At 37.5% G+C, this 14,687-nt stretch overlaps 2 protein-coding genes across 2 annotated transcripts; both read left to right on the top strand.

Annotated features, from left to right (window-relative positions):
* Positions 1-2,236: 2,236 nt before the first annotated feature.
* On the top strand, positions 2,237-2,875 carry LOC137251750 (thyroid transcription factor 1-associated protein 26-like). Its single transcript, XM_067786558.1, has 2 exons — positions 2,237-2,475; positions 2,535-2,875. The coding sequence occupies exons 1-2, from the start codon at positions 2,329-2,331 to the stop codon at positions 2,769-2,771; spliced, it is 384 nt and encodes a 127-aa protein (XP_067642659.1). The 5' UTR covers positions 2,237-2,328; the 3' UTR covers positions 2,772-2,875.
* A 130-nt stretch (positions 2,876-3,005) lies between these two features.
* On the top strand, positions 3,006-14,259 carry LOC137251749 (uncharacterized). Its single transcript, XM_067786557.1, has 5 exons — positions 3,006-4,085; positions 4,155-4,367; positions 6,257-6,501; positions 8,921-9,304; positions 13,999-14,259. The coding sequence occupies exons 1-5, from the start codon at positions 3,275-3,277 to the stop codon at positions 14,257-14,259; spliced, it is 1,914 nt and encodes a 637-aa protein (XP_067642658.1). The 5' UTR covers positions 3,006-3,274.
* The last annotated feature ends 428 nt before the right edge of the window (positions 14,260-14,687 follow it).

Here is a 14,687-nt window from a genome sequence, read left to right as displayed (position 1 = left end):
GAGCTGATTGGTTTCCTTTTTAGGTAAATCTCGCGGATAACTCGCTTACATAAAGCCATACGGCTCTTGATTATATAAAGTATTCCAAAGACATGAAGATACGGTCGAATTTGGCTGATACTTCGCAAAGACAATCTATTGCTTTCTTGCTATATGTCAAAATATTACTGTACGTCCTATTTATTTTGCTATTATTGCAAAATGGATTTTGTAAATGAACACATTATGCATTGACCAAATAGAGTAAATTGTGGATATTTTTTGTCGATAATATAACAAAAACAGATACTTCAGTTTAAGTCATTTAAATACATCAAAGTACATTGGTCTATCGGCGATTTCGTTGGAGCTTCCTAGTTCCGAGAATTTCGATAAACATATATCTATTTCCATGGAATCGTCCTACGGCGATTCAGGGCTTTTCTATTCAACTGATTCACCTTCCCCTTTTTCGTTCATCTGTTCCACAAAAAAAAAATTTTCCATTGGGAGAAATTTTTCAGTGGTTATTAATTTCCCTCCCCAAAAAGAGATTGACTGGCTTTTGCTTTTTTTATTATTAAATTTTTAGGAAAATTTCAATAAGAATACTTTTCCAGTTAACTTCTTCGTACTTTATTATCATTTAAATATGGAACAAACTGGTCATCACAGACACTTGGCTTTAATTAAATGCAACCATTTGATATTTGAGCGGGTTTTGTGCATGTACGACATTTTTCACAATTGATTGGTGCTAGAAAAGTGTGTGCACACTCAGCAAAGACTGCATTCATTTGAATGCTTTTACTGTGTTGAAAAATGTTTGTGTTTCATTCAATTACTTCATTCTTTCTTCCAATGACTTCAGGAATGCATTCTTTTTTTCCACAACTGAATGAAGAATGGGTTGAGTTATAAGCCACATTCCTTAGCAAGGAATAAATGAATGAAGAGAAAGCATTCTTAAATCAATGATTTAAAATTTAAAATGATTGCACAGTTTTACAGCTCTGCTGCCCGTCAATTTTCCTCGCCACTCCCTCTTCTTGAAGTTTCGAGTTGCAACAAATATATATCTATTCTCCTTGCTTGGTCTGAATTGGTTCGAATTGGCGCTAATACTAGCTATGTTTTTTTTACATCTATCTACACGTACGCGTTAAATTTTATGTGGACTTGTTAAATTTTATCTACTCTTCTAAAATTGCTGCGTACAAAATTAATACTCCTAAATTTCAATACGCATTACACTCAGATGCAACTAAAATATGTGTCTATGTTTCACATTTACACTAATTCTATGTATCACCTCTACAAATGGTGAATGCTCACTATTGATCGCAACCGATTCAGCTTTATGTTATACACTATGGCTACCAGAGGTTTCATTCTGCTCTTTTCGGTACAACATGTTTTGCTACTTGCCACTAGATGGGTCTCCTAAGCATTATCTAAGCGAAAATAAGTGCTTTTTGTACGGGCAAACGTTAACGTATACGTGTATAAAAAAAATATGGCTACTAAACCGACGGAAAGGACAAATGTATACCGACCTTTAGCCATAGCCTCCCGACACAAATCACACACATAAGATTGCCCATTCACGAGTTCAAAATTGCTTTATTCTGCGCATCTACATGACAGTTGACTGCTTGAGTGAATGAAAGAAAGAGAGGAAAAATCAAGAACTAAAGGAAAATGACGTGTGAATTGCCCATAAAAACAGCTGATCTTTTAGCCGTGTTTTTTTTTTACACGCGTATACGTTTCGTGTGCGCGTGAAAAAACGCCTATCCTCGCTTAGATAATGCTTAGGAGACCCATCCAGCGGCTGTGGTTAAACAATTAGCTACAGCAACAGGGTGTACCGAAAAGCGGAGACACAACGCTCTGATGGCCATAGGGTATAACATATAGCTGAATCAGTTGCGATGAATTGTGGACACACATAGAATACATAGAATTAGTATAGAGGGTGAAACAAAGACACATATTTCAGTTACATCTGAGTATAATGCGTATTGAAATTTAGTAGGACAAAATTTATGCGCAGCAATTTCAGAGGTGTATTTAAAGTTTGTCGCTTAGCAGTCCATATAAAGTTTAAGCGGATATACGCGTGTTAAAAAATATGGCTTTTGTTCACATGCGCAATGTGCAATCTTCTGGGGTAATTTGTGGCCTGCCGACAACTCTGGTTTCGATGATTATATCGGCACATCTCTAACGCAAGGTCCACCCTCTTTTATCGTAAACAGCTGTTGAATATAAACAAAAACATAACAAAACACGCGTTCAAACAAGAAATTAAATTTTCTGCTCATTTAAGGGATACAAAAAAAAAACATGGGAAATCTAAAGGTGAATGCAGCGAACCGCAAAACTGCTGGTGGCAATAACAAAGAGAAAGCTCCGTATGCTCAAAGGAAGCCACAATATAAATCGCAACAGTCCGGTAAAATGCAATGGCGCAAGCGAAAACCACAAAATGAGGTAGGAAATGTCTTAAATTAGGATTATATTAATTACAAAATCTATTAATGAACTTTTAGCTTAGAAAACAAAAACTGAAGGAGCGTGAAGATTTGAGAACACGGAAAATCGCAGAAGCCAAAGCTGAAAAAGAACGTGCACACCAGGAAAAGCAGGAGCGCATAAAGAGTTACAAAAAGAAACGCTTGGAAAGAACGAAAGCAATTAGTAAAAAAACACAACGCGGTCAACCGCTAATGAAGGATCGCATGCAGTTGCTACTTAAACAAATACAAGAAATGAAGCGTTACGGTTAGTGAGGCGAACAGTTTTCTATAAAAAAGCAGTTTTGTTAAGTCAATAGATATGAAGATGAAAATTTTTATAAATAAACACGAGTTTGTTTAAATGATTTAAGTAATGAAGATGTTTGTGGTGTTTTGTAAAATGAAGGTTACTCTGCACTACCAAGCGAAATAAAAATTTTTCGTATTAAAAAAAAATGTATACAAAGCTTTACGTAAAATACGCTCGGTTTTTGGTATAGCTTAGGCCACCTGCTTAACTAAAATTAATTTCTTATAACATAATCTAGCCTCACTCTTTCTGATCAACAATTTTTTAACTGCCGGATTTATTTCTGAATAAACTAAATTTTCAAACTACTTGCTAAATAATATATGTAGATACACGCCGCTTTTTAACTCCGAAATTTTGGCGTTAAAAATTATAATTTTCTATCCAAACAGAAAAATTTTACATTTTACCAATAAAAATCCTTTTTTTTGTAATAAAATTGCTTTATAACTAAATTCTGAAAATGCAAAATTTTCTGTACATGTTCGAATTTGTGGTCGATGATCTGTTGATAACACGACCGAATCATTGTGCCCCAGAGGAGTATCCTACATGCTGTGAAATATCATTTCGGTCTAGCGTTTTTGTGTCAATTTGTGATCGCGAATTTGGTCAGTGCGTCGACACTTGCGCACCTAAATGCGGTAAATGCTGTCTTTTCGCGCTAGAGTCGGCAGTTACAGACAAAGATCGCCTTCTGATACATATATATAAGAAGAAAACCGATAAATGTAAATTCCTTGTGGGTGCCACAGACATACCTATCAAACCACTTTTCGATAAGGTAACAGAAAGCTTCGAAATCGAAAATCCTGGATGGATGGAAAAAATAGCTAAACATACAGCGCGTGCGCCAGATCCGAAGACACCATCGAAAACAACAGTTGTCGATAACGATTGTGACGAAGATAGTTATGGACGTCGTGAACAAATGTGTCCGACATCGGAGTTGACCAAACGTTTATTGCCACTTTTCAATATGAAGAAAATGCAAACTGGCAATTTGGTGCTTATTATGCGTCTCGTGTGTAATGGACCAACTATTGTGTCTAGCTTTCCATTTGCACGCATTTGCACAACGGGTTGTGGTAAAAAAACAACACCATGCCCCTCAAATTGTCCGGCAATAACATCATCGCAGCCACAAAATGTTTGCCCAATGCCGGATCCATGCATGAAAGACGAAAAGAAACCGCAAGTATGTCGTCGTTACTTTGCATGTAATGCTGATAAGGGTTGTCCTTGCGAAGAATGTGAAGACGACTGTGATCGAGGTGAGGAATTTGAAAAATTTACACTTTAGGTATACGTACATATGTACCTACTTATTTTTCTATCTTCAGAGTGCCCTAGTGGTTGTAAGAAGAAGAAAAAAAAGCAGTCCCAGAACACCTGCTGTCCACCTCCGCCGCCCTGTGGCTCGTTGCCGCCAACATGCTGCGTGCAACCCGATCCTTGCGAGAAGAGAGAACAACGCACAGATATGTGTCAGAGATATTTCAATAATGAAAACAAAGGATGTACCTGCGAAGAGTGCATGGATGAATGTGAAGCGGGTAAGTATGTTGAAAAAGCAAGAGCATACACGTGCACTGCTTAAATGGATCGTACCCTTTTTGTTGTTTTTTGCATCAGGTTAAGTTATCGTTTTAACTAGGGTTAATTTTGAAATGTATGAGTTTAACTTCTCATGAGATGTTAATTCTGAGTTAAAAATGGGCCTACGTGATTTTTTTCTTTTCCCTTATAAGCTCCATACGGCATTAAAGGTTTGAATTTGTTTCTAAATCTCTTATGTTGTTGTTGTAGCGATAAGGTTGCTCCCCGAAGGCTTTGGGGAGTGTTATCGATGTGATGGTCCTTTGCCGGATACAGATCCGGCACGCTCCGGTAACACAGCACCATTAAGGTGCAAGCCCGACCATCTCGGGAACGATTTATATGGCCACATTAAACCTTCAGGCCATCCCTCCCTCCCCACAACCAAGTTCCATGAGGAGCTTGTTAGTGAAACAGGATTCGCCGCGTATAGGCGAGGTTGACAATTGGGTTTGGCGAAGCTGTCTATTGCGCTGGCAACCTGAAGAGTTGCGCTACATAGGCATACCTACCGCGGGTATATTCTGACCCCTTAACCCGCTGGGGGACCAAATCTCTTATCTTCAACACTTGTACTAAAAACCTGTTAAACTTTTAAGGTCTCATTTCCACGCACTCGCATTTCCAATGAATTTTTTTTATAACGAAACGGGTGCGATTCTTCAAAACTTTCTATACTTTCGCAAATTTCGGCTTACATTTTTTGTTTAATTTTCAATTATAGCCAAAGCTAGAGCATTGCGAAAACTACGCTATTTAATGCAAAAATATGCTGGGTCAAACTAAAAGGGAAAACTTAATAAAATAAAAAAAAATTGAAAAAAAAAACAAAAAAAATCAAAACAAAACATTAAAAATTGTTTAACCTCAAAATTTCTTATAACAAATTTGCAACAAATCTCGTAAAGATTGTCTATATTTCGCCAAAAAAACTTCAAAAAGGGTATGTTTTATATCTTGATATTTTAGCGACCTTTCATTATTAATATTTCTCAGTATAGCTGGCTCGGGGTCAAATTTTGTTTCCGTTGTTTTTATGCTCTTCAGACAGCCAGGCCACATTAAAGAACCTGGACTCATTCGTCGACAACGAAAAGTCGGCCACTGAATGCCGCAGATCTCTTAACGAGATCTCTTTAACGAGTGAACACAAGCACTGTAATAATTGCAAATGGACTATGGTTAGCCATATCATCGTGTGAGACATCCAGGCTAACCTGGCCCTCATATGACAAGAGCGCTTCTAATTTTAAACAAATCAGTTCTATCGTCCCTGATAAGAGTTCTAACAGGGCATTGTTTAATAGGGACGCATGGTGCTAGAAGGGGGGTAACGACCTTCGACTATTGTCGCAGCTGTAGATGTACAGAAGAGGAGGAGTGTCCAGCATCTTCTCTGTCATAGTCCAGCGCTTAGTAGGCGTAGGATGGCCATCCTTGGTAAACCTTTCCTACATGACCTTGCTGAGGTCTCTAGCTATGAAGTGCAGGCTCTAGCAAAATATATAAATTCCACGAAGTGGTTTGACCTGCTTTAGGCAGGGTAGGGGTCCTCTTTGAGACCGTATAGGGTATTACAATGGGCCCATTGGTGGCCTAAGTAGTGAGCTGTTACCATAGTGTCCAGCTCAGCCCTCGCAACCTAACCTAACCTTTTATGCTGTTTATTTGCCCTGAAGACGATTCCCAAATTGGCGAAAACAAAAAAAAATGTATTGTTTTTGTGCGGAAACAAAATTTCACATCGAGTCAGCTATACTGAGAAGAAGATAGGTTTTCTACTCTCGAATTACTACTTTCGAAATTAAATCCTATAACAATATAATTTTAAAAATGTTTCTATTAGGCAGCAGCGAAGAGGCATCTGATCCTTGTCATCAATGCGGCCCACCACAGATTATGCCGCCTTGTTTTGTCACACCCACGAAACCTGAGCCAGGTCCTGAAGCTTACGAAGAGTTTGAGGCTTGTCTTAATGGTAGTGGCCTTGTTATACGTGTCCTCAAGAATACACATCAAGTGGAAAGCATTGACGATGGCATGCAGGGCGATAAGGATATGGGCAGTGATTGTGATAATGAAAATGCTAAGGTGAGCCAAAGAAATATGTTTTTAACCGCGTTACCCTTCCGCATGTATGTAGATAATGAAAATGCAGTCCCGCAAGAGTCCCAAAATAATACCGAAATATAATACCGAAGATAAGGCAATCCTCAATTGTTCCGGAGATATATTCCCGAAATGATACAGACAGTTTCATAGCAGTCTCGAAATGGCCTAGACATTATTTCTAAAACAATCCCTAAATGGTTTCGAAACAGCCTGGACATATGTATACCTGAAAAAAACTCCCAAACTCGCCCTGATAACAATGTCGAAATGGGCTCGAAGTGTTGATATTATCTGAAAAAAATCCTAAAATCAATCAAAACTAGTGTCGAAATGTTTTAAGAAGGGTTGAAAATTACCCAGCAATAATTTCGAACACATCCAAATATTAGTACCGAAATTACCCATAAAGCAGTCCGAAAACGCTCGCAAAATAGGCACGATATGGTCCATAAAATAATCACGAATTGCTTCCTAAATCTTATCGAATACACTCCCGATATTTTTCGGTGATAGTTCCGAAACAGTTCCTAACTGAACTTTAAGTGGCGTTTAAAGTTTTCTAAATTCTCCCATAATGATCCCAAAAACAATTTCGAACATAATCAAAAAGTAGTACCGTATGGATCCCTGCTTTTATCTGGATATGGATTGCTGAGTCGAATATCACACTATTTCGGCTGCCGTTTCGATAAAGCCCTGTCTCAAAAAACTGCAGAACGCACCATTTCAGAATTTGTTTTATTAAAAACGCCCTATCACAATACTCGGTTGTAGAACGCTTTATTTCAGAATTTGTTTCAAAAATACCCTGAGCATAATTTCAATACATTATGACATTAGATAGGGGAAGAGCACCGAATTTTGAGATATGTCATTTTGAAATTTATTCTAAAATAGCTCGTTTTTCAAAAGTTTCTGAGATAGGACGTTTTGCAGCCGAGATAGGGTGGTATTGCACTCAGCAGTCGATATGCTTTCGATATGGTATCGGTATGGTCCAAGTGGCCTTGAAATTATTTTGACCCGAAATAGTTGGAAATGATCCCAAAGACAATTTAAAATCGCTTCGACCTATGTATGTACATATGGGACCGAAACTCCTAAAATCAATGCAATTTACCACAAATGCTTAGGCATGCCTGCATTCTTTAAATACCAAATATTGTTGGTCTTAATTAAACAGCCTGAGAGTTACAATGACTTATAACAACTGTTATCAGGGGAGAGGAAAAGGGGACGGCGTCGCACTCGATCTATATTAATTATAAGTCAAAAAACGATTTAGATTAAATGCACTCAGAGTTATTCATAAAAACGGTTGACCACAGCTTACCCGCACCAGCGGTGAGGTTATATTCTAAGGTGTTCTTCATATTTGGTCCGAGTGTATTTAATGATTTGATCTCCATTGTGAGGTGCATAATTTGATTATTTCCATGGGTTCTCTTCCTTAAAATTCAGCTTCTGCTGGGAAATGTGAACGAATTTCAGAAGCTCTGCCCGCCGGTGTGAAACGAGTCGAAGTCAAAGCGGTGATCTGGCGAAACTTTCGTTCTTCTTGCCGGACATCAGTCGGCAAGAAAATTGCAGCGAAGGAAAGCCCCGCAAATTTTCAATTAAAAACTTTTGTTCTTTATGAATAGTTGAGCTCAATAGATGCTTATAGTAGAATATTTGGCTAATTACTTAATTAGCTGTCTATGTGAAACATTTGCAATTAATTGATGAGGTAAAATTAATAATTTTGAAGTAAATTAAAGAGCCTTAATCAATAGCGGACACCATATTGTGGTGGCAGCGTGCCCCACCTACCACAACGAGGATTCTCGGTTTCCCCCAGCGGGTTAGGGGGTCAGAATATACCCGCGGTAGGGATGCCTGTCGTAAGAGGCGACTAAAAGAATACCAGATTCAAGGGGCTGTGTAGCGCAACCCTTTAGGTTGCCAGCGCAATATACAGCTTCTCCAAACCTAATTGTCAACCTCACCTATCCGCGGTGAATCCTGTTTCACTAACAGACGAGGCTCTGGCGACCCCAAGCTCCTAATGGAACTTGGGGGTCGGGAGGGAGGGATGGCCTGAAGGTTTCATGTGGCCATATAAATCGTTCCCGAGATGGTCGGGCTAGCACCTTAATGGTGCTGTGTTACCGGAGCGTACCGGATCTGTATCCGGCAAAGGACCATCACATCGATAACACTGCCCAAAGCCTTCGGGGAGCAATCTCATTCCTACAACAACAACAACAACAACAGGAGCCTCGGTTCAAGCCCCGGGGAAAGCAATACATACCAAAAGTTTAGAAACTAGTGTTTACAATTAGAACATTTTTAAGTTGTTCGCCTTTAAGCTTGATTAACAATAAAAGCTTATGTAATTATATTTTTCTATTCACAGGACAACAACAACTGTGAAACTATTAACGAAATATTGCAACGTAGTGATTTCGCAAAAAATCATGTTAAACGGCGCACTAACGGTCACATTATTAATGGTCCGAGATTACCAAAAATTCGCGCCAATATCAAATATTCCGGCAATGATAGTTGTGAGCCTGAAAACTATTGTGTGCCCTTCAATAAAATCAAATCCATTTGTAATGCGAATCAAAATTTGGAACTTTATCGTCGCAAGGCGCCATGTTGTGATAATAGTTGTGGTCCATTTGGGCCACCCCTGCCGGCACAGGATACACGAAATTGTTGCTTACAAGTCGATCCACAAGAAATTAAGGATACATTGAAGGGTATAAATGCAGATACACGCAAGAAGGGCATAGAGGTAAGTAGTTGATAAAGAAAAGTGAAGATGGTGTGTAAGCTAATAAGATAAAAACCGAGTGAAAGCATCTAGCCAAAGCAACAAACCTTTTTCACGTATTATTTTATTAGCTATGTCATGGTGTGCATTCGTTTTGATTTCATATTCGCAAGTTTTGTATTTCTTTGAAGCCATCAGATGTTAAGTTAAAAACCCAACTGTAGATTATCAATCAAAGTAGGTACTACACTTTGCTTATGTGATGAAAATAAACGATTCCACTATATTCTCCCCCTAGAGTTTAAATATTTGACCCAACATTTTTGCATTCTACGAGGCTCCCGAAAAAGGGGTTTCCATGAAACTTTATTCACTTTGACAGTTCGCTGGACATGTGCTATACTATTGCAGCTGCGACATGCGGTCTTGTGTGCCGCATGAATCCCAATGGTCCTGTGCCCTGTGAGTCTTATAAATAATTTAAATATATCCCTTCTAATCGTTTCCTGTCATATGACACGTAGTTCTAAAAGGAATAATCTAATCGCCCCAAGCTACATGAAGAGATCGAATAATCGGTTACATACGCCATGAGCTCTTGCCTCAGACCCCAGTTTTTGCCTAGCATACTTTTACAGGCATATAGAATAGACTGGGTCGATTTATTAATCGATTTATTAACCAGTTTTTTCAAAAAACTGTTATCGCCAACGTTTTTACAACAGTTTTTTGAAAAAAAAAATATTTTTTGGGGTGTGGGGAGTGTTTTGCTTGAAAAATTTACCCTTTCGCCCTTTTTTTTTTACAGGCTCCAAAATTATTTTTTTTCGGTATGCGTGGTGGAACTTTTTTTTCTTGAGCCCAAATCCTATCGAAAAATCGATGACGCGACATCGGTTAACTTTCGTCCATACAAATCGACCTAGGTTAATATACAACCTTGTTAGCTCGTTTGACTTATGGGAAAAATTAAGAGAAGGTAGGATACAATTTGAATCTTCATCCTATGTATTTGTGAAGAGCACCAGTTTTGTTTCTGAGCTGTTAGTGCTATGTCATGAGATTTCCGACTAATTACTAAAATCCCTCAGTGATTCGTGCATGTTACCATTGATGACGTCTGGCGCAGACCCAGTGCCAATGTGCTGCAAATATAAAAACAACTATCAAAGTGGTCTCGGCAGGAATTCAAATATTTTTATTACGAGTAATCGCGTTCGAAATTAAAACCATTTTTTTTTTTTTAATTACTACCAAACATATCTGACTTATGTATGTTATGTGACCTTGGTATCCGTGCAACATCTTACTCATGTAGCTTATTCGGCTGCATAGATATCCCCTTTCGAAACTCCACAGAAGTACTGTTGGAAAGTTTGAGTGGCTCCATGGTTCAAACATTCAAAGAAAGGGGGTGATCATCAACTAATTTTTCCAATTTTAACAAAGTTTAAGTTACTTAGCAGGGCTAACACACCTACCAATATTTTCATATATTTTCAACATATTTTGATTAGTGACGGACGGGCATATCGATACCTTACAGCGGTTACAACCAATCGCTATGCAATTCAAGTTATAATATGAAAGCTGGGTATAATTAAAAACCTACCGACAAACTGAGCTGATGCAAATCCCAATCCAATGGTCTACATGCACGATGCCATAAGTACTTGCATATCGTCACACTCGCACGTTACTCAAATACCTACAACCAATAATAAATGTTTGTGTTGTTGTATTTGCATTGTTGACGCGTGCATGAATGTATCAATGTATTGCATCAATGCAACTAAAATCAGAAAAGCGACAGAATACGGAAAAAATGCAGCCAATAATTTTGGAATTTCTATTTTTTTTGTATTTATTGTTGTCGTTAGCGTAGTTGTCGGCTTATATAAGTAGCTGCATGTTATTCTGCTCCAATAAACGGCAGATAATACCTACTGCACGAGCAATGCTACAAAGATTACTTGCACTTGTTGCTGCTTGCGAGCTTTGGAAAAACCCTGCCGGAAGGGCCAATTAGCGTTGATGCACTGTTTTGACATCTTAACCCTAAGAAAACCACAAGATAATGACGCGCACTAAATTCATCCCGTGAAATATCTTAAAAGCTTCGTAGATATTATAGCCTTTGGCTGTAGCAAGTTAGGGCTTCATCATTCAAATAACAGCTTGGGAATTAGCCTATTAAAAATATTACATGTAGACTGGCGAATATTAAAAAACTCCCATAAGTATCCACAACATGCACTCTGTTGGAGAAAGTTTCCGCTTACTCCGCCTCTGGATGAGGCATCCATTTACATGTAAGAGTCGGTTCCAATAAAGTAAAGTTAGAATTCAATTATACCAAAGCAATCCTTCAGATAGCTTCATTTAAGATTGGTTCACTTAGCATGGAGAAAACGAGAATTTCAATAACTTATGTATGTATAAGGTCGGTTTTTTCAGTGCGAGTTCAAACTCCAGGGTTAAACTCTAGTCAGCTTTAACTGGAGTTTTAACTCGCACAGAAAAACCGGACCTAAGTGACTAACTGAAGATGGTGAAGACTGTCCTTAGGGAAAAGTGTGTTAGACAAAATATTCACAATTACTGACTTAACGGGGAGCTGTCACCATGTGTTGGAGAAAACGAAAATGTCAAAAAGCTATCTGAAGGATTGCTATCCTCCAGATAAATCGTAACAAGGGATGGTAAAAATGGCCCTCAGAGTTCCAACACAAGTGCAAAGCTTTAAATAGTTCCAGCAGGGTCACGCGTTTGCAACTCACTTGTACATTTGGATAGATATTTGCTCAAAATAGTAGCTACCCAGCAGACCAAATGCTCACAAATGATACCCCATTTGAGCGATTTACGATATTTAACCGGATAAAACTCTCGCAAACGCATCTGAAAACGATAGCAATATGATTCATATGTTGCTCAGTTTGTGGCAGTGAAAGTATTGTTTACGATAGTCGCAACAAATAAAGCTAGCGAATATTAAGCAATTTTTTTTATAGGCTTTTTTTGATACTTCTGCTTAGTCGGATAAAATATTTGATTTGATACATTTTCGACTCAAATTAGATACTGAAAAAATCTTTTTCCCGAGACGGAAACAATATTATATAAGTATCAAAAAGGATATTGCAAAATGATCATAAGAAATAGGATGAGCGAATTTTACAGTTCTTCCGTTTTCGGTTGTGTTCCCCTACCCTGCAAAATTAACCAAAATCCATACAAAAAATATGGTCCAATTAACATTGCGATGTCCTAGGACTGGACCATATACTCCAGCTCCGCATTACATCAGAGTAATCCATGGAGTACCCACAGTCCAATAAACATCGTGTAATGATTACAATCGTTAAAAACGAGAAATGATCGGCTTACAATATGTTCGTGTAGAAACATGAGTTGGTCCATTGCTGCATTACACTGGAGTATAATGGTAAGTACTCCAGTGGACCACATGATCCAACGATTTTTGCAGGGTATATTAAATACATTGAAGCGCACTTGAGGCGTTTATACTTACTTTGCACAGTATTTATTTGCGTATAATAAATATTAAATAAGTTTTCAAACACAGCTCTCAAGTATTCACTTTCACGGATATCATAGAACTAAAAAATTGTTTTATTTCTTATTTGCGCTGCTCATCGATAGAAGAAATAACGCTATATACGAAATTATGAACCGTTATTTTGTCTGCATTTTGGTTTTTGTCACAAAACACATGTTGCAAAGCTCATAAGAAAGTGTTTTGCGCCACAAAAATGAGCATCGTTCTTTGCTCACTTGCAAACATTAAGCGAGTGATATACGGTAAATAAATTTTCTATCGCTCTTTGTTCGCGTAGGAGCTTGTTTACAGGTATTTTTGCGATAAAAATAAAATTTCTATCTTCTTTTGTTCACATATGAGCACAATTCTGAGCATTTTGCGAGTCTCGCAAATTAATCAAACTTGGTCCGCTGGGTAAATACAATCGACCCATTCAATGTGCTGCATTTTGATTCAGTTCCATTCGAATACTTTCGATCGCGTGGTATCGGCAACGTCAGCAATGCCACAATAGCATATCAGCCACATCAAAGTTAAGCCAATGCAATGCCATAAAATGAAAAAAATACAAAAACAAAACCAATCCATTGCAATTGAAATTTATTGTATGGAATCAAATTGGAGTACCGCGGTTGCCCTACTTTTTTTCTTTGCATTTTATTTTCATTCACAAACCACAAAAACTTTTATTTTAAACAAATTGTTTTGGTGTGTAAGAATGTGTGCACATTTGCTATGTTTTAATGCTCCATGTGTTGCATAAACGCTCCATTTACCGCAGGATGGTAATTATGTGAAGTATGTGAAGCTCGTTTTTTTAATTTCCATGCAATGTTCAGAAAGACGTATGCAAGCGCAAGCTACTAGTGAGGGGGTTTCAAGTGGAAAGGCAAGGAATAATTGAAAATGTTGAAAAATCGTTTTGCCTGTGTGGGTAGGTCAAGGGTTATCGAAAACGAAAAGGGGCTAGATTCATATGTAAGTTTAAAGTTAAAAGGTTGAAATAATTGTGTTCTTCTAAAATTTAAAAACTATTTGCGGAAATCAGAGCTGGGCAATAGGGATTACATATATAATCCCGATTTTTTTTTTTTTAAACTAAAATACAAACGCATTCTTTTAATCTTAGCATTACTTGTTATTCTTTCAGGTTTGTTACAAAACCTGCGAAGACACGGATAGCGATGTTTTTCTAGTGAAATTAGGCAACAAGCAACAGCATCGTCGCAAGCGGAATACCATCGAAATCGAATTGAAGACACCGAAAGAACCGATTGTGTTGCCCAAACAGAAAATGACCACCGAAACACAGATCACTGATAAAGAGCTAGATGAAGCGCTTGCTGCACTCTGCGGTGGCAAGGGCAAGAAGGGAAAGAAAGGAAAGAAGGGAAAGAAGAAGAAGAAATAAAACTAAAATTGAAATTAATTTAAAAAAATTATTTGCGTTAAAATCAAAAATGTATTTAAATTGAATTTTATTTTTATATCCTGTTTAAAGCAATAATAATCGTATAAAATATAAAAAAAAAATAAATAAAAAGAGTTCCATTCAAAATTCCTCATATACAGGAAAGAAAGGATGTTATTATTTATTATTTTTATTTTTTTTTGCTGTCCTTATTCAAGCTGGAAATTCAGTATAAGGATTTCCGAATTCTTTTTTCTTTTTATAAACTTTTTTCTTTTTATGAAATTTCTTTGCAGTTTTTTTTTTTCATTTTACTTTATTTATTGGTTCTGAGCTAAGATAGGTAATCGTTTCCAAAAACATAACCGGTTTTGAAAAAGTAACTAAATAAAATAAATGCTAGGCACGATAACCTCCGAAGCGATTTT

The sequence above is a fragment of the Eurosta solidaginis genome, chromosome 5 (genome assembly GCF_040869045.1).
Source record: "Eurosta solidaginis isolate ZX-2024a chromosome 5, ASM4086904v1, whole genome shotgun sequence".
NCBI lineage: Eukaryota > Metazoa > Arthropoda > Insecta > Diptera > Tephritidae > Eurosta > Eurosta solidaginis.
Note: the sequence above shows the minus strand (reverse complement) of the source record. Positions and strands in the feature narration are given on the sequence as shown.

Coding starts and splice junctions, on each gene's coding strand:
- LOC137251750 (XM_067786558.1), top strand. CDS start 2,329: ATGGGAAATCTAAAGGTGAATGCAGCGAACCGCAAAACTGCTGGTGGC. Junction 2,476..2,534: donor AGCGAAAACCACAAAATGAG/GTAGGAAATGTC, acceptor ATGAACTTTTAG/CTTAGAAAACAAAAACTGAA.
- LOC137251749 (XM_067786557.1), top strand. CDS start 3,275: ATGCAAAATTTTCTGTACATGTTCGAATTTGTGGTCGATGATCTGTTG. Junction 4,086..4,154: donor TGAAGACGACTGTGATCGAG/GTGAGGAATTTG, acceptor TTCTATCTTCAG/AGTGCCCTAGTGGTTGTAAG. Junction 9,305..13,998: donor CACGCAAGAAGGGCATAGAG/GTAAGTAGTTGA, acceptor TTATTCTTTCAG/GTTTGTTACAAAACCTGCGA.